This window comes from Arvicanthis niloticus, chromosome 20 (assembly GCF_011762505.2).
Source record: "Arvicanthis niloticus isolate mArvNil1 chromosome 20, mArvNil1.pat.X, whole genome shotgun sequence".
Lineage (NCBI taxonomy): Eukaryota > Metazoa > Chordata > Mammalia > Rodentia > Muridae > Arvicanthis > Arvicanthis niloticus.
In genome coordinates, this window is record NC_047677.1 from 23,216,908 (window position 1) to 23,242,628 (window position 25,721).

The following is a 25,721-nucleotide window of genomic DNA, read 5'->3' on the forward strand; positions in this document are numbered from 1 at the left end:
GTTTTGGGGTGGTCGTGATTTCCTGAGACTTGAGGAAGGGTCTCCCGAGTCTGGGGGTCTTCATTGAGAATGCTTAGATCTACCTACTTCTCCCCTCTCCCCCTCAAGTCCATTCCCAAGGCCTGGCCATTCCTGAAGGAAGAATACAACCATGGAAACCTCTGAGAACTCACAGGTTCCCACACACAGCCGAGACCAACTCTCATGCCTGTCCCCAGCATGCATACATATATTATCTGTCCTTGGATAGTTTTTATACATCTATGTTTTTCACTTTCTTCTGAAAAATATTCACATACAGTGCTCCCCATACAACACACACACACACATAGTCTTCCATCCACATATGCATCAACACTTTCTGCTTTAAGGGACCATCATGGCTGCACACATGCCCTTCCACATCTGTGCAGACACATGCTTTCCATTTCACACAAGAGAACTCTGAGGAGGGCGGGCCTGGGCTAACTTGATTCATGGTGTGTCATATATGTCTTGGGGAGAGTCTTGGTTACCCCTCCCTCCCTTGGTCTTCCCAGTGTTATGTTCAAAATTTGCAAAACAACTAATCATGTGTAACCATGCAAAAATGCCTTTTTTTCCCCACACCATGCTATAAAAACCCCCTCAGCTTGCGGGACTTTTGTTAAAATTCTGTTCCTGCGTGGATGAGTTGTTTTGACCATTGACTAGCCAACTTTCCCCAATAAACCTCTGCTGATTGCATCCAGGTATGAATGCTGGACCCAGAGCACTAATTGCCAGTAATGAGCTAAAAAGTGCTCAGAGCTGGCCTCAGACATGGGATGACGATGTTTGCAGATACCAGCCAGAATCTGCCCTGCTGTTTTGCTGATAAATAATCTTTCTCCCCTGGTTCCCCTCTCAGTCTCTGTCTCTCCTCCTCCCTCCCATGGCTCCTGAAGCTTCTGAAGAGTCCAGCCTTTTTCTATCCTTGACTCTCCCATCATCCTCTCTGCCTCCCTTTCTTCTTCCTCTTACCTTGCATTAATCTTTCTCTCCAACCTGCCCTCTCTCTACTCTTAAATGGTTTCCCTTTAGGGTGTTCACTGCTACATAGGAGGCAGGAATACTGAGAGTCCTGCTGTAGCTCTGGGCTTAGTGGAGAAACTTATAAAGAGGCAGGTTTTAACTGGTTCTAAAGAGAAACTTTCTCCTAAGATCTGCTCAATAATGATGCTGAACAGCACCCAGCTCTCAACACCAGGCTTCTCCACTATGGAGGATGATATAGAAAAACTGCCCAGCAGAAGGAAAGTTGCCTAGGATACCACCATGAGACTTCTTCCTCAAATTGTTATTATAGTTACTCAAAAATTATTGATACAAGCATTCACTAGTATTAATTATTATAGCTACTACGGGTCAAGCAACTATAAAATGCCAGGCACTTTACATTTCAACTTGTCTCCCATCCTGTGTCTTCCCAGAGCCCCTCCAAAGCAGATATTATTATCCGAGTTTTATAGACAAGTGAGACTGGGAGGAGTTGAACCATGGACAGTCACAGAGCTGGGTTTTAACCAAGTCTGACTCTAATACCCATGTTGCTTTCATCAAAACTCAGATTTTTTTCAGCAAACAGTTATTCATGCAAGTGAGAATTTATGATATTGTAAGGGCAAGGGGGTTAGATAAAGGACCCCAAAAGCTTAAAGAGATTTGAGGGAGTAAGAGCCAGTTTAGCACAGAGGGAAAAACCATCACAAGAGACCCCTCTGTCGTACAAGTGGCTTGACATGTTAGGTAGACAGTCTACACAGCACCCATGTGTGTATATGAACAAGTATAGTCATATATGTGTGAGTTTATCTGAGAGCACTCAGAACCTTCAGCCAGAGAGCTATTGGAGAACTGGGAGACCCAATAGCATGGTGCTCCAACCTGCTGGTTTGGCGGATGACTATCTGTAGTCTAAGATGACTAATTCTTCCACTAGAGTCATCCAGTGAGGGCCAGAATAGGCCAAAGGGACTTTGGGAGCAAGAGGCTTTGGGGTCTTGTGTGCACATATCAGCTCTTTTTTCCATGTACATGTGGAGCAGGGACTGGTAGAGAAAATGGAAGGAAGGAAGGAAGAAAGAAAGGAAGAAAGGAAGGGAAGTAAAACAAGGACAGTGTCCAGATTAGATAGGACAGAGGTGACAACCAGAGTTTCAGAAGCTGTTTATGATGCAAAGATGTGGAAAAGCCTTGTATTGTTTCCCTGGACAAAGGAGCCTAAAACTGAAGTCTAATTATAATGAATGATTGTTAATTAGTTGTCTAAACATAATAGATGGAAAGAATTAAACACCCATAAGAAGCAGGGTTTCATTAATGCACAATAAACAAACCACAAATGGGGTGAATGGCACCCTTCCCTGTTGTGCAACACATCCTCTCTTTCCTCTGTGTAGGCCTGGCAGGTGGCAGCCAGCCAGGCCCCACAACAAGGAAGCTTGCAATTTTCAGGGGACACTGAACATTGCAGGCAATGTTTGCAAGAGTGGGAATTGCCTGGGGCCATACATTTCTTACTTTATCTCTATGTAGGTACATACTTTATGGAATGTAACTGTAGACCAGTGAGCTTTGGTTATAGCAGTAGTGTAAGTGTGAGCCATGTGTCTCTTCCCAGAGTGGATACCAGTGGTAGATAGTATATGGATCATCAGACTCTAGTTGGGGAACAATCTCTGTCTTTTAGGGCTGCTGTGGTAGCCAGCCTTCTGCTAAATGTACCTTAGATCTGTGGGAGGGGAAATAGCTGGGAGAGGAAATGGGCACTTCTAAACACACATGTAAGACTCTGTAGGTCGGGACTCAACCACACTCATTGGACCTCAAGCTAAAATAACATCAGAGCTCACTTAGTGCAGACCACATCAGCTGATGCTCCAAAAAGGGCAAAAAACAAGCCTAAGGTCACACATCTTCAACCATACCTTCTCATACTAGTCCAATATACTCTTTTTTTTCAGAAGCCATTTCATACCCATGGCTTGCTCACCAGCTACACACACAATAAGGTAAGGTTGTACTACTAAATACATACTATACCTCAGAAACCTGGCCCAGAATCTTCTGGGTAAGGCAGAAATCTTTAGAAGGTTTAGCATCAAGGCAAACCAGCCATGTTTGCACAGGGAGATGCTACAAGTGGCCTTGAATGGAACAGTGTGCCAGAGCTTGCAGGACAGGGGTTGTTCTAGACTGGAGTGAGAGAGCTAAAGAGTATCAGGCTTTGACTGACAGGTTAATGAAGTGCTTTATACTGATGGTGTAACTGCAGAGGCAGGAGGGGAGCAGGCTCTCACATGACAACCACCCAAACATATACATCTTACTACACAGATGACATCCAGAAGGGCAGATTCCAGGATAGCCAACCTGTATTACCTGTATCTAGGTATTACACCTCTGAGATTTGTGAATGATACATTTATTCAAAGCCATGATCTTTCTAGTTATTTAAAAGAGAATTGGACTGGGGAGCTGGACCAGGTGCAGCAGCAATTGCAGATCGGGATTTCGAGCCTTGATGGAGTGCGGATGGACCCCGTTACCCCTGGCGATTTTACTTCTTGAATTTCTTCTGCCTTTTTCTTTCTTTCGTAAAGGTTGGGGATAGGCCTGTTTGGTACAGCCCTATGTTGTGGATTAGTGTTCATGATGGTTGGTCTGTAAGCTCAGAGCCCAACAAAAACGTGACAAGGTCGCTAGCGCCCAAGCACTCGCAGCCTTGGAGCAAGCATCTCCCCCTGAAATTTGGCTATCTAGGCTAAGAAAGTAGCCGATGACTGAGACCCTCAGTCAATGCACCCCAAGGGTTCAGCCCATTGCACTGGGTCGATGAGAGGTCTAAGTCCAGCCAGCCCTTGCCTAAATAGCTGTGGTACCTGAATAGTAGGTTGACAGCCCTTGCACTCCTGGGAGCTATACTCCATTGCACAGGGACGGGTGTCAATTCCTCTTTACATCCCCTTAGCCCTTGCACCCAGAGGACTTGTTTCCATTGCACCTGGTAGGGTAAGGGAGAATCTTCGGGCTGTAAGCTTTTGATCGCTTATTCCCCCAAGATGGAGTTTGCTTGATCGGGCTTGAGTTCGAATTTTGATTGGTGCTGCGTTTGATAGGCAAAAGACTGTTTCATATTAATAATTTAAACAGGGGGAGATGTAGGAAGCCACTGTTAGCGGTGGTATAATCTGCCATTCCAAGATGGCACGGACATCATGTCCTCCACTAGTAAACAATTAACTGCGCAGGTACAAAAAGGCAAAAGCCCGCCAAAGTCACTGGCCAATCACGAGGGGTAATATTGGGTGATGAGTGAACAGCCAATCAGAAGTGAACATGTCACTCTAGGGTGTATTTAAGCTGTGCCTCTTCCTGTCTTTGCCCCTTCCACGGTCTTTCACGTCTGCTGATACAGATTAAAGCCTCGCTGTGGTGATACCCGAATACTGTCTCACATGTCTCTCTTCCACGGGCGGAGGGGACACGGGAGGCACGTGGAACACCAACCTCTAAAGTGGCCTCTTAGATCCAGAAGGATGCCCTCTCCTCTCTGCTATTTCTTTTTCCAGGGATCTTAGAGTTGGGGAGATGATGCAATACCAGTAGTGTTAAGTGTAGACCACACAAAAATGAGAAGTATGGAAGCCAAGTGCACTGGCATCCTTTGTGATTATAGTCAGGGTGTATCACCTACAGAGGGAGTAAAGATAGGTTCAAATTGAGGCTAAGCCACCATACCCAGGTAAGCTTTGTGATGGTAATGGGATTCTGAGTGTGCATGAAAGACTTTAACTAATGTTGCTTATACCCATCCCAGACCTGGCAGCCTATCCTCCCCCAAACTTTGCCCTTCTTTTGACCCTGTCCCTTTGGAGCCTTTATTGATGGGCTGCTTTGCAGGCAATGAGGGCCAACCAGCCCCTGCAACACCAAAGAAGGTTAATTTGGAGTTCTGGTCTCCTCCCAGGATACATTTGGGTAGCTGCCCATAATGAGATACATAACTGCAGAAGGCTACCAACAAAAGCAGGCTGGATTTAATTGAGTCAATGCATGGCCATTAATAATCTGACAGCAGTCCTCCTCACACACTCTAGCCCTACCCTCCATCATCTAATGTGTTACTTCCCCCAATTTACTGGGCTCCCATCTTGGGCTGGGATACAGAACTAACCATTTCTCAGACTGCCCCAGTGTGCAGAAAGACCAGACCTCCTGAGGACATCATGTTAAATCTGCTCATTTCTCCATCACTGTATTAATCTACCTTGATAGGTTCCTTTATCCAACCAAACTCTTTGTTCATTTAGTGACTGCACTAATGTTTCCTAGGCTCCTCTCATAGGAGTTTGGACCTGGAAACACAAGTCAATACAGTCTCCACTAGTGTCTTGGGATTCAGTGTTGCTTCTCGCCAGTGCTCTCATGGTCATCATGTACTTGACTCTCAACTTCAAATACCCACAGGTGCATCAACACCTCACAGTCTAGCCTTCACCCCTCTTCTGCAGCTGCTGGCTACCTTGTCCTGTCCTCCAAAGCTTTCCACAGCTGTCCCATAAGGCCTCACTCAGATGCTTATCCACCACATACTTGTCCCCAAGCCTGTATTTCATAAATAGCCCCAAGTGTCCTGCCTGTCCTCAACCATAATTCCCATAGGAACCCTGGCCATCCTGCTCCTCCTCCCCCATCTTTCATCATCAGGACAAACTTCCAGGATCTTTCTCTACCTGCTTCCCTGCTGTCCTTTCTCTGGCCCCCTTCCCTGCCCCCTCTTTGTACCTCCTTCTACCTGTCTGCCAACATAAGCTACTCTCTCCCCCATTAGGTCTACCTTCTAGTACTGGTCCTGCACCTGCAAAATAGAAATACTAAATGCCTCCAGGGGCTGTTGACATTGTTTTTGAGATGACCCTTATAACCAACAGTTCAGAGCCCAGGAACACAAGCTGGTGCTTTTCACTGGTCTTCTGTGAAGGCATTGATTGATTCTCCACATGTACCTAGTTCTGGACTGCTCAGCCACCCAAGTGAGCCTCAGGATAACAATTCTCTGGACAAGGTTGAACCCATTTTGTTTGCTCATTTTGAGGCATAGTCTTACTCAGTAACACAGGCTGGTATCTCAGCCATCTTCCTGCCTCAGCCTCCAGACAGTCCCGGAATTACAGACATATGCCACCATGCTTGTCTGGGACTATCCTTGAGCCTGGCCTGAAATCACCTCTCCCTCTTTTCAGGAAGGTGTACCTGGTCTTTCCCAATTGTGCCACAGATACCTGTGTGCCTTCCTTTCCCACAGGAAGTGGAGGGATCTTTATGTAAATATGAAGAGTAAGAAGACACAGGCAAGCCCCTGTGAGGTGGCACATTAGCTTGGTTTGTGGATTGGGTGGGATTATAGTGATGGGACATTGGGCAACAAAGGTTCTTGTGAAATGACAATCAATCCCCCTTCCCACCTGCTGGGGTTCTTCTGTATAGTTTTGGTAAAAACAGAAGAAAGAACTCCTACATTTGAAAAATGAAATTAGCACCCAAGCCCTTGTGTGTATCCTCAACTCAATAGCTACCCTCTGTATGCCAATATAACTTAATCATTGTTTTCAGAATTTAAAATTTGCTCAGTTCACTAACACAGAAAGACAACTTTGATAATCTGATCTATAAATACTGGAGTACGTTTCCTGGTTGTAATATTTCCGAGAAAATATTTCAGCTACTTTTGCCTGTATTTAAGGGTCTACTTACTGTTTTGAATACACTAAGAACTCTACTCTTCTGTACTTAGTTACCTACAAAAGTAGGAAAAAAACACCTTCAGACTGGTTATTGGATCTAAGGCTCCCAAGACTGGTGATAAAAACATTGCTCAAAACTTTACAAACTCACAGAAGGCCATGGTGGTCTCTTCTTCATAATAAAAAACTAACCCCCTTAAAACAAAGTTTCCCAATAAACAAAGACATTCTAACTTGATTCCTACCAACCCATCATGGGGAAGGCTTGAGTTATTGGCCATTAATTTCTACCTGGACTTCCTTGAAGTCTCTGAAATCAAGAAACTCAGTGATTACAACTCATTGCCCACATGCCCAGTCCAGATGGGTACCTAGTTATTCTGGCTCACTGAGGGTCTCTGGAATCAACTTGTCCACCTGGAGCAATGGAGGTGATGGTGGCAATGACCTGGCAAAGGCAATGCTGGTTATATGACCATGCAAACTCCTAGTCTTAAAATTCAGGCCATGGAATGACCGACACTAGACAAAACATCATTAGAACAGCTAAACAGAAATGAAAAACTGCTTTCACTTGTAAACATGGATGAAGTGGCTGGGACACAGAGCCATATGGGCTTGGGAGGGAAAGATTAAGACAAATAGGAAGTAAGACCCATGTTCTAAAATCAGGCAGCCATGGATTTGGGAGAGCACAACAAGACATATGCATGCAAGAGAAGCAAAAATAGAAGTAAGGAACTTTCTTGCTTCCTTGGAATTAGGGTTACTTTTTTGCCATCCCAAGATTCTTATATTTACAATCACAATTGTTTTGCCTGGTGTGCTTTGTTTTGCTGAGCCCAGACTGAAAGACAGAAAAATGTCTGCCAAACATTTTATTGATGACCATCTATCTGGAATGGTTAGGCTACAACTAATAATGTGATACTATACACCACAGCCCACAGTTTAACATTTTTGTCTCTGTATCCATAGGAAGCAAGAAGCTCCAGGGCTTCTAAGAAACTCATGGCTACTATCTATTGTGGCTTTTACTGCATCATTCTTTTAGTTCACTATGCTTTTTGCCTTTAGCAGACTAAAAAAAAATGTAACTATCTGCCCAGAAATAGGAGCTAAAAAGGGTGGCAGCATCCTTGATGAACCATGCAAAAAATAAAATGGTAAGAAGAAGAAAACTATGAACATAAGCTCGAGGAATCCAGTCCATGATGAGCAGCACACAGAGGAGTCAGAAGTTTCCAGTCCATGAACAGACAACCCTTTTAAAGACAAGACAACCCCTTTGAAAGATGAACATACTTAGCTTCCTCCGCTACCTCCACTTCGGCATGAGCTGTGATCAGTGCATTGGAGTGAGATCCAGTGGGGTCATCAACATTCAGCACTCTATTAGTTGAGCTTACCACCTGAAACAGAGATAGACTTCAATAAACAACATGGTCATATGAAGTGTCTGCTACAACCAGAGTAGATTAAGAGAGGTTAGGCCTCAAAGTACTAGCCAGGCAGGCTATAGAATATGTGTTTACTTGGGTTAAGGGAACAATGTTCTGATTTAGAGAGGGTTTCTAGACCTATATCAAGTCAGAACATTTAACTCAATGATATAGTCATTGACAATCACTTTCATATTGAGTGACTACTTTGTGGCTAGCGCTTTGCTATTCTGTATGTATAAATTGATCCTTACAAACTTCTTACTTAATATTTTACAATTATTTGTGTGTTTTCCTTTGTGTGTGTGTGTGTGGGGGGGGGCAGACAGGGTGGGGGCGTGTGTTGGTGTGTGCATGTGCCCATGAAGTCCAGAGGTGACTCTTGGTGTTACTCTTCAGGAGCTTTCAACTTTATTTTGGTCAGGGTCTTTCATTGGGACATGCAGGTTGCTGATTAGGCTAGGCTGGCCTGTGAAACCCAGAGTTTTCTAAGTCTCCACTTTCCCAGCACTGGGATTGCAGGGGAAGCTACCATGAGTAGCATTGGGGATAATGAAACAAACAACCCAAAAAATCAAAAACCAAACCAAACCAACAACAAAACACTAAACAATAGCAAGAAAACAAAACCCAAACAAACCACAGGTTCTAGGACTCCAACTGAGGTCCCCAGGTTGCCAGCTTTATCAACTGACCTATCTCTCTGGCTCAATTACTTACAACAAAGCAAGTCATACTGATATGTAAGTAAGTGTGAAGACGCAGTGTCAAGTGCCACAGTGTGCATGTGAACTTGGAGGACAGCCTGAGGGAGGTGGCTCTCACCTTCTATTATGTGTTTCCTGGCAGTTGAACTCAGGATATGAGGCTGGGTGTTCAGTCATTTACAGACTGTGCCGTCTTGCTGTCCCTCAGCACTAGTTACTCTTTTCTAATGGATGAGAACTCTACAAAATGACTTAACCAAAGGTTAATTTAGGGTCTGTATGCATGTGTGGCTTTTGTCTGTTTGTCCACACATTCTTTCATTTTTCAAAACTGTATATAGCTCTCTAAGAAAAAATAAGTGTGCATCTAACTTCTAAAGATTAACTCATTCTGCCTTCTTGATCATGGTGGGTAAATTCTACTACTCTATTTGTTATACTATATAATTATAAAGTTTAGGTAGTAATCACTTCAAAATATTCTCAAAAGGAAACCAAGAATGAGCACTTGAAACCATAAATAATGACACTTTCTTTCAGAAATTTCTTCAAGGCTTTCAGCACTGATTTGAAGTTACTCAAACAAGACTGCTACACCTCCTCTTCTAAGAGGGGTAGGGTAAGGACAAACTTCCCTTGGAAATCAAGTCTTATTTCAAAGGCCTTTATTTCAGATTCACTGTCATCCCACTGCTCACTGATGGTCCCCTAACTGTCAATGAAGGCCCTCTCCCACTCCTGTTATCTGGTTAATGTGGATCCGATCAGGCTTGTCTTGGTTTGCAGCTGCTTCTGCCACCTGCTTTTATTTCCAGCACATGATTTCTGCTTATGTGGGTGCTGGAGAGTGGGTAAAGGGACCCATCACAAACCAGTCTGCTGTTAAAGATCTTTTCTGAAACCTGAGAGAGAACCACAAAATACGATAAATGGTTCAGACAGCTTATGCTATTGGGTAAGTAACTTCATCTATTTGAGACTATTCTTACAGACTGATGTGAGGCTTATAAAGTAATGAATGGGAGAGAACTGGGTATGATACCTCTATACAATACTGGGGGAAGTAAAAAAAAAAGTGGAAGAAAATGTCTACTGCTTTGGGAGCAGACTAAGTGAATCTACCTACTATTTTTTAGACAAGGATTTTATTGTGTAGACCTGGCCTGGTACCCACTATATATAACCTAAGCTATATAAACTTATGGTATTATATAAATGCCTCACACTGCTCCTGAAGCAATCTTATTAGAGGTTGGTTATGACAGGTCTAGAATTTGTGCCTGACTTTTTTCTCATTAAGACATAATTGAGAAAATTACAATAATAATATATGTTTAATGGGAGTAAAAGAAGCCAACATTGAATTTTGACTTACCTAAGGAAGACTCAAATTTCTGTTAGTGATCAAATTTAGTATCTCTGATTAGTAGACAGCCTAACATTATGGATAGTATAAAATGCAGCATTTTCCTCTCTCTGAAAACAGGTGTCTTCTGAATCTAGTCACAATTTCAAAAGTTGGACAAATCCAGAATTGTATAAGAGGGCTGACTTGGATTCTTCAAAAAAGACCATAATAAAAAGACCTTTAAAAAATCCCTAGGGACTAATACTGATTTAGAGGGATTAAAGGGATGGAGAGATGACTCAGTAGTAAGAGCATTTGGAGAGGAATTAGGTTCAGTTCCTAGTGTCTATAATGAGCACTCAGTTATCCATAACAGTTCCAGGGTGTTTGATGTCTTCTATCTTCTGAGAGCACCAGGCACACATGTAGTGTTCTCATATTCATGCAGGGGGAAAAGAGAATAAGGAATTAGTCAGGGTCATAAACCCCTAATATTACTAGGACTCAGGAGGCTATAACAGGAGGATTGCCATGAGTTAGAGGCTAGCTTGTGCTAAACAGTAAGATGCAGGTTACCATAAGTCACAGAGTAAGACTGACAAACAAACCAAAATAAACAAACAAAAAAGAGAGAGATAAAAGTATTGGAATAGATGAAACAAGTAAAGCAATCAATGGAATGCAGAAATTTTGGTTAGATTCTGAATACTATAAAATTTTAAGGACAACTGGAAATTGGGTTGTTAGGTATTGTGAGATTATTTTCTTGGAGAAAGCAAGGTTGTCATTGGTTACATGAAAGAACATATTTGTTCTGAGGAGATGTAGGTGAAAGTGTATGGAGCTAAAATATACTGTCAACTTTCAAAAGATCTGGAAAGCAAATACATATTCACACAGACATACACACACATGCAAGCACACAAAATTAAAGTAATGTCACAGAGCATTAATAAATTGTTAATCTAGGTTAAAATATTCCTGATTATTTTGTAGACTTAAAAATTTCAAAATAGAAGTTGCAGGAAGCCCAGCAAATAAATAAAAGGCAGAGAAGGTTAACTTGATTGAGAACCATTCTGTAGACTGCCTCGGTTCTGCTGAGATTGCTGTGCACATATTTTCTAGCATACATTACTGTTAACATAGGTAACTGGCTCATCCTATGAAAGCAGTCATCTTAAAATCTTTGCTGGTAGGTACTGAGAGATGGCTCAGCAGTTAAGAACACTGACTGCTCTTCCAGAGGGCCTGAATTTAATTCCCAACAACCACATGGTGGCTTATGACCATTTGTAATGGGATCTGATGCCCTCTTCTGTTGTGTGTGAAGTCAGTGACTCATATAAATTAACTAATTAAATTTAAAAAAATATGTTAGTTTATTTAATTAATTTATTTCTTTAGCACTTAGGAGTAAACCAAAGGTTGTGTGTGTTCTAGGAACCACAGTAACTGACTGATTTCTCCAGCCCTGAATCACTGATTTTTTTTTTAAAGGCAGCAGCTGTTTATTGTAAGGTAACTGTCACAAAGTACTGTTATATGGTAGAATAATCATATTGTGATGTAATCTTGAGAGAGGGTTTCTAAGGTAGGATTTGTTGCCTTCCACATTTATGAGATGCCTTCTCATTAGTTTTTTCCAGTTTTGCAATTCTAGATCCAAACTGTATGGTCCATTTTGGCAGAAGAGCAAAGTCTGGATACCAGGTTCCATAGCTGCAAGTCATAAAATGAGCTTTTCACCAACTCCACTGGACAAAGCCAGGTCTATCTTTTCCCAATCTGGCAGGATTTCTAGGAGAGACATGACACTTTCATCCAGGGAATGAAATCTTGCTTCCTTTCCATGATCACCAATAACTGTCATCTCAACCAAGGTTTCTAGAAGAAATGAGACCCAAATCCATTGCTATTTCCTCATTCAGTCCTTGTAGGCCAAGAAACTGGAAGCAGGCATGATGACAGGAATAACCTGCCAACTGCTCATCTGTACCCCTCCCAGTGAGGATCACCTTTGCACTACTCTTAAGATCTCACCACATCCTGAGTCACCAACCAACTGATTCCTCTGGAAGCAAACCAGACAGCACAGCCAATACTATCATCCAGAACTGTGTTGATTGCTGAACTAAGTGACATATTTGTGCTTTTCTTAGTTTTTGTAGTTGATCAAGTGAAACATTAATTTCCACAAAATTCCAAGTTTGTGAAGGGTTGATAGACTGCAGTTTCTTTAGTTCTGCTTTTCCTGTGACTCAGACTGGCACCTCAGCACCATCTGGACCCTGAGCCACAGATGTACTCTGTGAGGACTCTTCAGAAGGTATCTCATGGTGGTTTTGCTGTTTTCTTTCTATGTTAGGAATAGGTAGTCCTGGTCATTTGGCTGAGTAAAGAATTCTAGGTCAGAAATCATTCCTCAGGTTTTTGGAGATATTTTCACTGACTTCTGGCTTCTAGTCTTATTTAGAAATCAAAACCCAGAACATTAATTCCTGATTCTTTCTTTGTGACTTTCTGTAAGCTTAAAGCGTTTGTTTTTGTCATTAGTGTTCTAGTCTCATGAAAATAAACCATGGTGTAATTCTATCATTCATTAACTTGGGTAATCAATGATCTCGGTTATTGGTAAAGAGATCTTTGACTCTGGGAAATACTTTTGATAATCATTTCCTTTCTCTGATCTCTCTGGAACTAATGTACTTAGACATGGTCTAAAATGTTCCTCAGCTTTTCTTTCTTAATTTTATATTCCAATCTGATTGATTTTAAATTGTGTTGTTTTAATCATTCTCTCCTCCTCTCCCTCCATCTCTCTGATTTTTCAAGACTCTAGTTTTACACCTGGCTGTCCTCTATCTTGCTCTATAAACCAGGCTGACCTTGACTCACAGAGATCCACTGGCTGCTGTCTCCTAAGTGCTGGGATTAAAGGTGTGAGCCAACCTGTACCCTTCTATTTGTTTTAATTTCTAAGTGCTCTGTTTCCAAAATTTTTATTTTATTTATGTATATGGGTACTTCATCTGCATATACATTTGTGGACTATGTATGTTCAGTTTGAGAAGGCCAGAAGAGATCATTAGTTCCTCTTGAACTGGAGATACCAAAAGTTATGAGCTGTAATATTGGTGATGAAATTTGAACCTACATCATCCAGAGTAGCAGCAACTACCAAGTCACTTCTCCAGCTCTGATCTCCATTTTTAAAATATTGCCCCCTTCCCCAGATAGGGTTTCTCTGTGTAACTTTGGCTGTCATGGGGACTCATTCTATGGACATGGCTGGCCTCAAATTAAAAAATCTAACTGATCTGCCTAAAAATGCTGAGATTAAAGGTGTGTGCCACCACTGCTAGGCAAAGGTTGTTCTTTTGAAAACGCTTCTGCTGTAGTTAGCTTCAGTTCCTTTCCTATTAAAGTTTTCTTTGGATTCCTGATAACCATTGATTATCTGCTCCTATTAGAAGTAGTGAATGCAGAGGTCTCCATTCATCCTTGAGGATTAATAGACAATGATTTGTGTGGTAAAAGACACTTCTTTCAGTGTTGTAGGCAATAGTAAATTGCTCATGCTCCTGTAAATAGTTGTAATTAAATTCACTGGTGTACACATATATACACACACACGTATGATGAAGAGGAGCACCAGAGTAGTTGTTAATAAGTGGTCTGCAGAGTAAGAGAAAGAAAGAGGGTTATGGGTGGTGAATACATTATATAATACATAAAAATGTCACAAAAAGACAATTCTATATGATTCAGGCTAATAAAATCTTTTTACAAAGATATATATATCCAGTATAGGTATGCAAGTTAATTTTTTGTCAACTTGACACAAGCAAGGAGTCATCTGGTAAGAGAGCCTCAACTTGATTGATTGCTGTGGGAAGGCACAGGTCACGGTGGGCAGGTCATCCTCAGCTGTATAAAAAAGCAGACTGAGCAAGCCAGATAGTATACAATGTTCCTTCATGATCTCTGCTTTAGTTGCTACTTCCCTAAGAGACTAAGATAAAAGAGAAATAAACCCTTTTCTCTCCCCAAGTTTCATATCATAGTGGTTATAAAAGAGAGCAAACTAAAACAATGGGTATGTGTATATGAGTGCAGGTACCCAGGAAGACCAGAAAGTGTGAAATCAACTACAGTTCCTTAGCTGCCTGATATACTAGAAACTTAATGAACTTAGGTCCTCTGCAAGACTAGTATATGGTTTTAACTGCTGAGCCATCTCTCCAAGGCCCTAATTAAAAACTTTAAGACATTGGTACCTGGTATCTGTCTAGAAAGTTGCCCATTTCATTCGGATTTTCCAGTTTTGTTGTGTATAGGCTTTTGTAGTAAGGTCTGGTGATATTTTGAATTTCCTCAGTTTCTGTTGTTATGTCTCCCTTTTCAGTTCTGATTTTATTAATTTGGATACTGTCTCTGTGGCCTCTTTTTAGTCTGGCTAAGGGTTTATCTACCTTGTTGATTTTCTCAAAGAACCAGCTCCTGCTTTTGTTGATACTTTGTATAATTGTTTTTGTTTCTACTTGGTTGATTTCAGGCCTGAGTTTCATTATTTACTGCTGTCTACTCCTCTTGGGTATATTTGGGTTTTTTTGCTCTTGAGCTTTCAGGCGTGCTGTCAAGTTGTTAGTGTATGGTCTCGTGGCCTTAGGTACTACTCTTGTTTTCAGGAGATCTGATCATTAATTAAGATCTAAGGTCTGAAGGACCACTGGGCATGCAGATAGACCATTTGGTATGCTCAAGGTCCTTTCTGCAGTTGGATCTGGAGTGTGTGCTATTTGTACTTTTTGTTTACTAATAAGAAGGATGTGGATTGTCTTTTCAGGTGACCTGGTATAAAATGCAACCTGTGCACAAATACACAGGTTGATTTGGAAATTGTATAAGACACCTCAAAGGCATCAGGGGTAGAGTGTTTCCCTGGCATGTACAAGGCCTTGGTTCAGGGTCTGGCACAGCCACCAAAACAAAGGTGATTAGAGCCCAATATGACGGGACATGTTTTTAATCACAGTACTTTTAAAATGGAAACAGTAAGATTGCTACAAGTAAAGACCAGTGTAGACTACATAGCAATAGTCTTGTCTCAAAAAGGCAAAATAAATAAGTAAGCAAGCAAGTCTTCTTAATACCTCTCTGAGGAAGTTAAAGTGAACAAAATCAATGAGAAGCAGTAGTATAAAATAGTAACATAAGTAGTGTTGGGAATTCTGAGTGATATTTTTCTGAAACAGTTTATAATGAGGTTTCAGTTTTATAATAAACAGAATGTATAGAGCCATGGGGTAGTGGCTGCATGCTTTTAGGCACAGTGCTTGAGGGGCAGATGAAAGCAGATCTCTGCATTCAAGGCCAGCATGGCCTGTCGGAGTCAGCTCTGCCAAATGTTGGAACCTGTACTGCCAAAAACTTGGGGGCCAAAATTGTTAGAGCCTGCACATCTTCAAACTTTGGGGGCTAAATTGTCCTGGCTCCTACTGCTAATCTGCTCCACAGGTCAGGGTTCAGCAAGAGAGAGCATGAGGGCAGACATGAAGAATGGAGACCAGACAGTGTGATTCAGTCCCGTTTATTCTCAAGTCTCTCTTCCTAGTCCAAGTTCTAAGTCTCGAGTTTCTAGTCCCTTGTTCCTAGTTCCCAGTGCCTCCAAGTTCCAAGTTTCCAGTCCCCTCTCCTGTCACCCTCTCACCTTTTATGTCTCACTTCTTAAGTCCTGCCTTTAAGTCATGCATTTAAGTCACATGCACCCAAGGGAAAATCCTGAGTATATAAAACAAGATGTTATCAGACTGTGCTCAGCTGTTGTAGGCTGTTGAAAACAAGTCTCTAGTCAGGGTATATGGCTCAAAATGGCTGCAAGGATGGTAGCTGCCTTCTCTCAGCTCCCCACAATGGTCCACAGAGTGAGTTCCAAGACAGCCAGGGCTACACAGAGAAAGCCTGTCTCGAAAAAACAAGAAAGAAAAATAGAAAAATGCATATAGAGAGAAAAGAGAGAAAAGTAAAACCATTGTTATTTTATCTCTGCCCAATTTTAATAATGGTTTAAATTAGTGTATAGCACTATGAGTTTCATCAAGACAGTTTTGTACGTGTTTTGTTGTACTCTGTTCAGCTGACCCCCCATCATCCTCTTTACCTCTCTCACTGACCTCCTTCTTCCCTCCCTTTAGTCCAGTTTCTGTTTTCACACAAATACCCACTGTTTTTAAACCTAGATTATCCTTGTGAGAGAAAATTGAACAATTTTGTCTCTTGCTAACATTGCCCTATCTTGTTCCTCCCTTCAGTATTCTCTTTATTTTTTCCAATACCCAAGATCCAACTCACAGACCACATGAAGCTCATGAAGAAGAAAGACCAAAGTGTGGGTGCTTCCATCCTTCTTAGAAGGTGTAACAAATTACCCATGGAAGCAAATATAGAAACAACGTTTGGGGCAAAACTGAAGGAGGGGCCATCTGGAGACTGCTCCACCTGGGTATCCATCCTGTGTGAAGTCACCAAAAACAGACACTGATGTGTATGCCAGGAAGTGGATGCTGACAGGAGCCTGATATAACTGTCTCCTTAGAGGTCTGCCAGAGCCTTACATATTCAGAGGCAGATGCTCACAGCTAACCATTGAACTGATCATGGGGTTCCCAGTGGAGGGGTTAGAGAGAAGACTGAAAGAGCTGAAAGGGTTTGCAGCCCATGGGGAGAGCAAAAATACCAACCAACCAGGGCTCCCAGTGTCTAAACCAGGAGCCTGGAGCACATATGGAGGGACCCATGGATCCAGCTGTATATGTATGATGGCATTGTTGGGCATAGGTGAGGGAGGAGGTACTTGGTTCCATAAAGGCTGGATGCCCCAATGTGGAGAAATTCGAGGGCAGGGAGTTGGGAGTGGTTTGGTGGGTGGGGGCACATCATCATAGAAGCAGGAGGAGAGGGAATGGGATAGGGAGTTTCTGAGGGAGGAATGGGGAAAGGGAATAACATTTGAAATGTCAATAAAAAATCAATAAAATATCAATTAAAAAATTCCTAGACAAATGCTTAAATTGTGGCTAAGTGAGCACTAGAGGGCAAGCGCTCTAAAGATTTACAATTTTCAAACACAAGAAAAAAATGGGGTGTATCTCTTTAAGTCCTGAGAAGGATAAAAACATAGCTCTGGGACACAAAATAAAGAAACACAATACCTAAACTAGGTTTGAGATCTAGGTCTATGCTCACCATTTTTATTAACTCAAATTAACTCCATTTAGTAAATGAAAACACAGCCAAGCCAACTACTTTGGGCCTCAGTTTGGTATATGAAAATAAAGTGGTTATTTTAGATTATTTGAAAAACCATTTCTGAGCTCTAAAATTTTAAAATAATCAATGTTAAACTATTAGGTCTTAAATCTTCTTTGTTTGGTTGTTTCTTTCGTTCCTTCATGAAATCGAGACAGGGTATTTTTGTAGAGCCCTGGCTGTCGTAGATCTTGCTCTGTAGATTATATTGTCCTTTAACTCCCTGCCTCTGCCTCCCAAGTGCTAGGATCAAAGGTGTGTGCCACCACTGTGCAGCTAGGTCTTAAAATGTTAATGAAAACTAGCATGTGCTTTCTCTATAATTGGATGCTCTACACTTGTTTAACTCAAAAGTCCAATAGGTCCTCCTCACTTTTTCATAGCAAGTTTTTTTGTTGGTTTTGTTTTGTTTTCAAAGAAGAAGTTCATTACTAGGAAATGAACAAGCCACAAATACGTTCAACATAGTGAAGGCTCGCTTTCAGGGTTTTTTTTTTTTTTTTTTTTTTTTTTTTTTTTTTTTTTTTTTTAATGTGCTTGCTTTATAGGCACAACTCCTCAATTTTAGGCTAAACATATTGTGTTCACCTGAGCTGTCTTAATCAATGGAAGGTAGCACATCTGATGTAATGCCAGGTAGAACACCTTTTTCCTTTGCTCACTTCCATTATAAAAGGAAACACACTTCTCTGAGTTATTTGACAATATATTTCCCAGGGTCCCCCTGCCTCATTACAACTTAAAAAATATAACACATTTGAAAACAAACAACATTAGAGCTCCCATGGAAACTTCTCTCATGTGATACCTGAGATAGAGTTTATGAGTTATGTTTTGTTTGAGTCATGGTCTTACTAGGTAATGTCAGTTGGCCTTAAACTTCTTGTGGAGATGAGGTTAGTCTCAAACTCAGGAACCCATCTGCCCATGCCTCAAGAGTGCTGAAATTAAAGTTGTGCACTATTACCCAATTACAAGAATTTTTGCCAGACACTGTCTTTAATCACAAGACATGTCTTTAATCACAAGATTTGGGAATTAGAAGTATGGAGATCTCTGACTTCAAGGCTACAAATAGTGAAACTCTGTCTTGAAACAAACACATACACACACACCATACATGAGAGAGACACATGCAGAAACACACACACACACACACACACACACACACACCCACACACACAGAGAGAGAGAGAGAGAGAGAGAGAGAGAGAGAGAGAGAGAGAGAGAGAGAGGAGTGAGAAAGAGAAAATTCTTTACAGTATGTAGAGAAGTAGAGAACAAACATCATAATTGCAATGCATACAAGATTTGAAAAATACTTGGACCTCAAAAAACTTAACATTGGAGATAATTCTAGTGGCAAATGCAGCACACCAAGACAATGAAGTGCTCTATTATCATATAGGGTAGATGCTCAAAACAAACTTTATAAAAAATAATAAATATATTTGCCATGTGGGATAACCCACTGGGCTAACCATTCTGACCACATGATGTTTGCCTGTGTGTATGTCTGTGTACATGTGTTCCTGGTCCCAAAGATTTCAGAACAGATCAGATTTCTTGGAACTAATGTTACAGATGTTTATGGCCTGACATGTGGATGCTGAGAATGAAACCTTGTACTCTGGAATGGCAGCCAGTGCTCTTAACTGGTGAGCCATATCTCCAGCCCCATCACCTATGTTTAGTGAAACCTCTTCATTAACACAGGACTAGCCTGATGTCCTCCTTTTATGTGTATAGAGTTATACATGTGTAAATACAAGTCTCACACTTAACCCAAGTTAATACTACTATCATCTTGTAATAATTCTTAAACTGTTGAAGAATGAAGAGTCAGAAAACACAGTATTAAGATATATGGGAACATCACTAACTTGCCATTTCAATCTCTCAAGTACAAAAATGTCACTTACCTTATAATGCAACAAATGGTTCAAGTTGTAATGCAGAATGTAATGTTCAATGAAGTGCTATTGGACAGAAAGATGCTCACATAACCTGCCCCTTTCAAACACACCTTTGCCTAGATGTATGGTTGATAGACATGTATCATGCAGTTCCAGTTAAGCTTTTGTGCTCTCTGTAAGGTGTGTGGGTTTTTCTCTTGTTTTGGTTTAAGAATCAATGTATCCTTGGCCAGTCCAAAATCTATAATGTGTATTACATGCTCTTTCTTATTGTCCTGTTGGTCAACCAAGAAGTTCTCTGGTTTGACAATTCTGTAAATGAGATTCTTTGAGTGTAAATACTCCATTTGAGAAAGCTAAGAGAAAGAAAAAAATAATAATGGAAATATCTTGACATAAGCATGATAGGGGAGGTAGTATCTAAATGAAGATGGGATTTCACTATTTAGCTTGACTGTCTGGGAACTCACAGAGATCTGCCCTGCCTCTGACTCCCAAGAGCTGAGGTCAAAGACATGTGACACTATGCTTGGCCCCACATATTTCTTTTTAAAATTATGCTTGTTTATTTATTTAATGTGAGTTTACGTGCACATGCAAGTGCATACATAGGCATGTGTGTGGCAGTCAGAAGTAACATGTAGTTATCAGTTCTCTCTACCATGTGGACCTCGAGGATAACTTTAATTTGTCAGACTTGGTGGCAAGTGCTTTTACCTGCTGAGTCATTTCACTGTGACCTCCCCTCACATATCCCCCACCCCATGTTTTATTCTTTCCTTCCCATGGCTCTGTATCACTCTGCTGTCTAGGCTAGACCTTGAGTTCTTGGACTTAAGCAATCTTCTTATTTGGGTCTTCTATGTAACTGCCATCATAGATATGCAGTTGTCCCTGGCTCAGCATTAGGTTTCTAAACCTAAAATTAAATCTCATCTTTTGGCTGGATGTAGTAGTGCATGCCTTTAATCCAAGATATATATCTATGAGCTCAATGCCAGCCTGCTCTACATAAGAAAGTTCTAAGCCAGCCATGGCTACCGAGTAAGACCTAGTCTCCAAAAAAAATAATACAACAACAATAACAATAGCAACAACAACAACAACAAAATTCACTATTATTTATCTCCCACTTTACTGACATACACTAAAACCATATTTTAAGGTTTGTTTTGTGATTTTATGTATGCATATGTATATGTGCCTTCCTGAGTTTATATATACCAATTGTGTACGTGTGCCTAAAAGGCCATAGGCTATCAGATTCCCTGGAAACAGAGTTACAGGCAGTGTTAGCTACCTGATGTAAGTGCTGAGAAACAAATTCAGATATTCTACAAGAGCAGTAACTTCTTTTAATTGCTGAGTCTATCTTCAAAAAGCCCTCACATCCTAATACTTTTTGTTACAAATGTATAACAACTATTAAGATTAAAAGACAACAATTAGATCATCCAATTTGGCTAAGATGGTAATATTCTTATTTTACCTATGTAAGTTGCAAATGTAACCTCTGAGACAGGATCCACTGCTACCTTGCCTCCTGCCCACACTTTCTATTGTTAATTTCTCAGGACTATTTAACCCCAATCTGGGTATTACTAAAATAAGAAAGCAGGGGCCCTGTAAAATTGATGCTAGACTGACATTAGACAGCTGGCCAGCAGCAGTAGGAGGATGGGCATTTTAGTGACCACAGTTCAAAGTAAGTAATTGTAAAACTGTGTCAAATTTTATTAAATAATTCTATCTATAAAGTATTTCTGCTTAGCATAGAAAGGAAGACTTACATCCTACAGTCTAGTCAAGTATTCCCAACTTGCTATAGGATGATCGTGAGACCATCACTACTTCACAAGAATTAGGTTGTACCTCAAGGCTGTGGAAGTGTGGTAGTCTACAATCACCCTAACACTCAGGCTGAAGGAAGATTATCTAAAGTCCAAAGCCAGTCTAACAAAACTGGTAAGATAATACCACAAAATAAAACAACCCAATATTTGAAATATTCCTTTGAGGGTCTAAAAAACTTCTCAAAGAGACTGTTCAAGCTGCTTAAGGTTGAACTGTAGGGATGCATTTTGAATGTAAGAATGTAATTTCAGGTCTCAGCTTGAACTTAAAATTAAGAAATTTTTAAATCTGAGTTTCAGCTTACACTCAAACATTAGCTGCCCCTGAGGTACATTCTGGGAGAAGTACATTCCAAAGACTCAAACAAACATTCCAGGAATAAAGACCAAGGATAGGAGTTTATCAGGAAGATGAGCCCCTAACCCAGTACACCTGGTAAGCAGAAGCCATTTAAGTTGACCCTCTTTGTTGTAAAAGATAAGGTGTAAATTTGAGTTACTTAGAAACTGGACCTGGGAACAGAAACCTGGCCTGGGAACAGCTGTTTGAAATCCTTTATGGTTACGGTTTAAGAAGTAATTACTGTCCTTGTGAAATCTGTACAAATTGGTATAAAATCTGCTTAAGCTCCAACTTGGGGTTCCTCTTGTCTGTACACAGAGGAACCTCAGTATACTGGTTATTATCTTATCATCAATAAACCTCATGTTATTGCAGCAAATCCCATCTGTGAGTGTTTCTGGGGAAAATTGTACCCTGGTTTTGCCTCTTTAGGTCCAAAGTTTTGGAGGTCCCACTAAGATATGCTCTTTTTGAACCCCACACCTCAGGGACCAGAGGTATTCACTAGAGCAGGTGTGTCTTTTGTTTTGTGTTTTGTGTCTGTGAATTGTCTGTGCCTGTGCCCAGGGGCAAATGTCTTTGTACTGTGTCTGTGAAGTGTCTGTGTGCCTGTGACAGGGGCAACTCTCTGTGTAGCCTGGTTTCTGTGCTCATGGCAAGGGCCAGAACTGGGTAAGCCACAGAGAGCAGTCTGTTTGGTACCCTAGAATCAGGTCAGGTTCCAAGTTCAAGGAAGGAATCCATGGGTAGTGGAAGTGACAGGACAGACATGTTGGCACTTCGCAGGCCACAGTTCTCTGTGGAATGCTCTGGAGTTCTTTTGTAGCGAAGATAGAATCTAGACTAACCCTCTTTTCTCTTAAGGTCGTATTGGCCACTGCCACCTGAGGTGGTGTATGGTGTTGTCTCATGGCAGTGTGTAACTGTCTAATTCAGTTTGTGTTGTTCATTGTTTGAGGTGTTGTGTTGGAATGGTGAACCATTTTTGACCATGGGACAGACTCTTTCTACCCCATTATCTTTGACTCATGACTACTGGAATGAAGTTAAGAATAGAACTGATAATCTGTCAGTAGATTTGAAGAAACAGAGATGGCGACATTGTGTACCTCAGAATGGCCATCTTTTCAAACAGGATGGCCACCTGAAAGATCCTTTTTTTAGAAAAGGGTAGACAGGTTAAAGGAAAATTTTTTCAGAGGGGTCCCGGTTGGCATCCAGACCAGATCCCCTATATAACTGGGGAATCTTGGTTCTCTCCCCCCAACCCATGGGTATGTCTATTTGTTTCACTTTCAGGCCCACTGAAGTTTGAGTTGTTTGTGTTAAAAGATGGTGATGAGGAGAAAAAAGCCTCACATCCTGTGAGAGAAAGGAAGATCTTACCTACCTGAGATCCTGACCACCTCTTATTAGATTGTATTCCTCCTTATCTACCAGACCTCCCTGCAATGTGCAGCCCTGGCAGCACAGGGGAGCAAAGCCCTGGTGGAACCCTCAGCACCCAGACCAAAGGGGAGCCAAGAGGTTCTGGCTGCTAGAACTTGAAGTAGGCAGGCGGTGACCCCTGAGATCACTGTCTTGCCTCTGTGGGCCTATGGATCCCATGATGATCAGGGCAGCCAGCTTTTCCAGTATTGGCCCTTTTTGTCAGCAGATCTGTATAACTGGAGAACTCATAACGCTCCTTTTTTTGAGGACCCTCAGGCTTTTTTTTTGGCCTCATTGATGCCTTTCTCTTTTTAAATCATCCTACTTGGGATGACTGTCAGCAGCTCTTACAGATACTTTCACTACCGAGGAAAGATAGCTTATCCTCTTGGAAGCCAAGAAAATATTCTTTGGACAGATGAAAGGCCAACTCCCTTACAGAACAAGATAGACACAGCCATCCCACTGACCAGACCAGATTGGGATTTCATCATGCCAAATGATAGGGAACATCTGGAAGTCTGTTATCATCAGTCTCTAATGGCAGGGCTCCAAAGGGCTGCACTGTCACCACACTAATTTGGCTAAGGTAAAAGAAATGGAAGAAGGGCCTCCTGAATTCCCTTCAGCTTTTCTAAAACAGCTGATGGAGTTGTTTTGCCCGTTCAAGCCCTGTGACCTAATGTCTGATAAACATAAAGTAAATGTGATAGTAGCTTTTATTGACCAATCTGCCAGTGATATCAAGAAAAAGCTTCAGAATTTAGAGAGATTGCAAGACAAGTTGTTGAGAGATTTGGTGCAGGTAGCTGAAAGGGTGTTCTATAACAGAGAGACTGAGAAAGAAAAATAAGAGAAAAAGCAGAATGAGGAGGAAGCTAGGGAACTGAAGAAAGAAAAGAGAGAGGAAAAGAAATTGACTAGAATTTTGGCCAGAGTGGTTTAAAAAATCAAGAGTTAGGTGAGGTGAGAGTACCTGGCAACCGAAGGAAGCCTTTAGATAAGGATCAGTGCACCTATTGCATAAAGAAGTGGCACTGGGAAAAGATTGCCTGAAGAAAAGGGGGGATAGATCCCACCAAGCCCAAGAGGAAGCCCCGGTCTATATAATACTGGCTCTAGGTGAAGACAATGACCAGGGAGTTTCTGCCTGGACCCCTCCTTGAGCCCAGGGTAACCCTGAGAGTGGAGGAAAAGCCCACCCAGTTCCTGGTGGATATTGGGGCTCAACATTCAGTCTTTCTACAAACTGTGGGCCCATTGTCTGACAAGAAGTCATGGGTTTTTAGGAGCTACTGGCAATAAGCAATATTCATGGCCCTTCCGAAGGACAATGGACCTTGGCCTGGGACGGGTGTACTACTAGTTCTTAGTCATTCCAGAATGCCCCTACCCTCTTCTGGGCAGGGACCGGCTTGCAAAGATTAGAGCCCAGATTCACTTTCTTCCAGAGGGCCCCCCAGGTAAAACACAGACAAGGAAATGCTTACATGTGTTACATGTGTTGACTGTAAAACTCAAGGATGAATACTACCTCTTTGATCAACCAAAAGATAATCCCAGAGATATGGACTGGTGGCTGAATCAGTTCCCTCAAGCATGGGCAGAAACAGCAGACATGGGAGCAGCTAGGAACCAGCCAGTGGTCCATGTAGAGCTGAAAGCCTCTGCCACCCCAGTGGCAGTTCATCAGTACTCAATGAGTAAAGAAGCCCAAGATGGAAGGAGACCTCATATCATAAGGCTGCTAAGTCTGAGAATAGTTAAAAAGTGTCAGTCAGCATAGAACACACCTCTGCTCCCAGTATGGAAGCCAGGTACCAATGACTATTGACTGGTACAAATCTATGTGAGGTGAACAAATGAGTGATGAATTTACATCCCATATAATTATAATCTCATATACTTTGTTGAGCTCTCTTCCCCCAAAAATGACTTGGTACACTGTACTGGATCTTAAAGATGCCTTCTTCTGTCTCTGACTGAGCCAGAGAAGCAAACCAAACCTCGATTTCAAATGGAAGGACCCGACATCAGAAATATCTAGACAACTAACATTAACTTGGCTTCCACAGGGTTTATGAATTCCTGTACTATCTTTGATGAATCTCTACACAATGATCTCACCCCATTTAGAGCAGAAAACCCCCATGTAATCCTTCTTCAACTCATAGATGACATCCTTCTGGCTGCCCCTAACAGAAACATGTACCTCGATGAAACTTGTTGGTTACTAACTGAACTGGAGAAACTGGGATATAGGGCCTCTGCTAAAAAGACCCATATCTGCAGAAAACAGGTCAGTTTCTTGTTATATCTGCTCAAAGATGAAAAAACAGTGGCTAGCAGAGACTAGAAAAGAGATTGTGTTTCACATCCCCTCTTTCTAATGACAAACAAGTGAGAAAATTCCTGGGACTGTGGGATTCTGCCAAAAAATGATAGGCCATTTGAGTGAAGAGAAAAAAAATCAGGATGTTTTTGACACCATTAAGACAGCTCTTATGCCAGCCCCTGCACTGTGACTTACTGATGTTTTCAAGCCTTTCCACTTTATGTGGCAGAGAAGGGAGGAGTAGCAAAAAGGGTCCTAATGTAGAAGC

General features: G+C 41.5%; 1 protein-coding gene and 1 pseudogene across 3 annotated transcripts in view; one reads left to right on the forward strand and one right to left on the reverse strand.

The window, feature by feature from the left end:
• Positions 1-11,853: 11,853 nt before the first annotated feature.
• LOC117724717 (asparagine synthetase domain-containing protein 1 pseudogene) lies at positions 11,854-12,409 on the reverse strand (annotated as a pseudogene).
• LOC117724942 (amine sulfotransferase-like) overlaps positions 12,355-25,721 on the forward strand; it is a 70,673-nt gene continuing 57,306 nt past the window's right edge. The window contains exon 1 of one of the 3 annotated variants that reach the window (XM_076917052.1): positions 12,355-12,593. In XM_076917052.1, coding sequence (XP_076773167.1) covers positions 12,567-12,593 — 27 coding nt within the window. In that variant the 5' untranslated portion in view covers positions 12,355-12,566. Of the gene's footprint in view, positions 12,594-25,320; positions 25,418-25,721 lie in introns of those variants that run through there. The other 2 variants (XM_076917048.1, XM_076917051.1) reach the window with 2 other exon arrangements.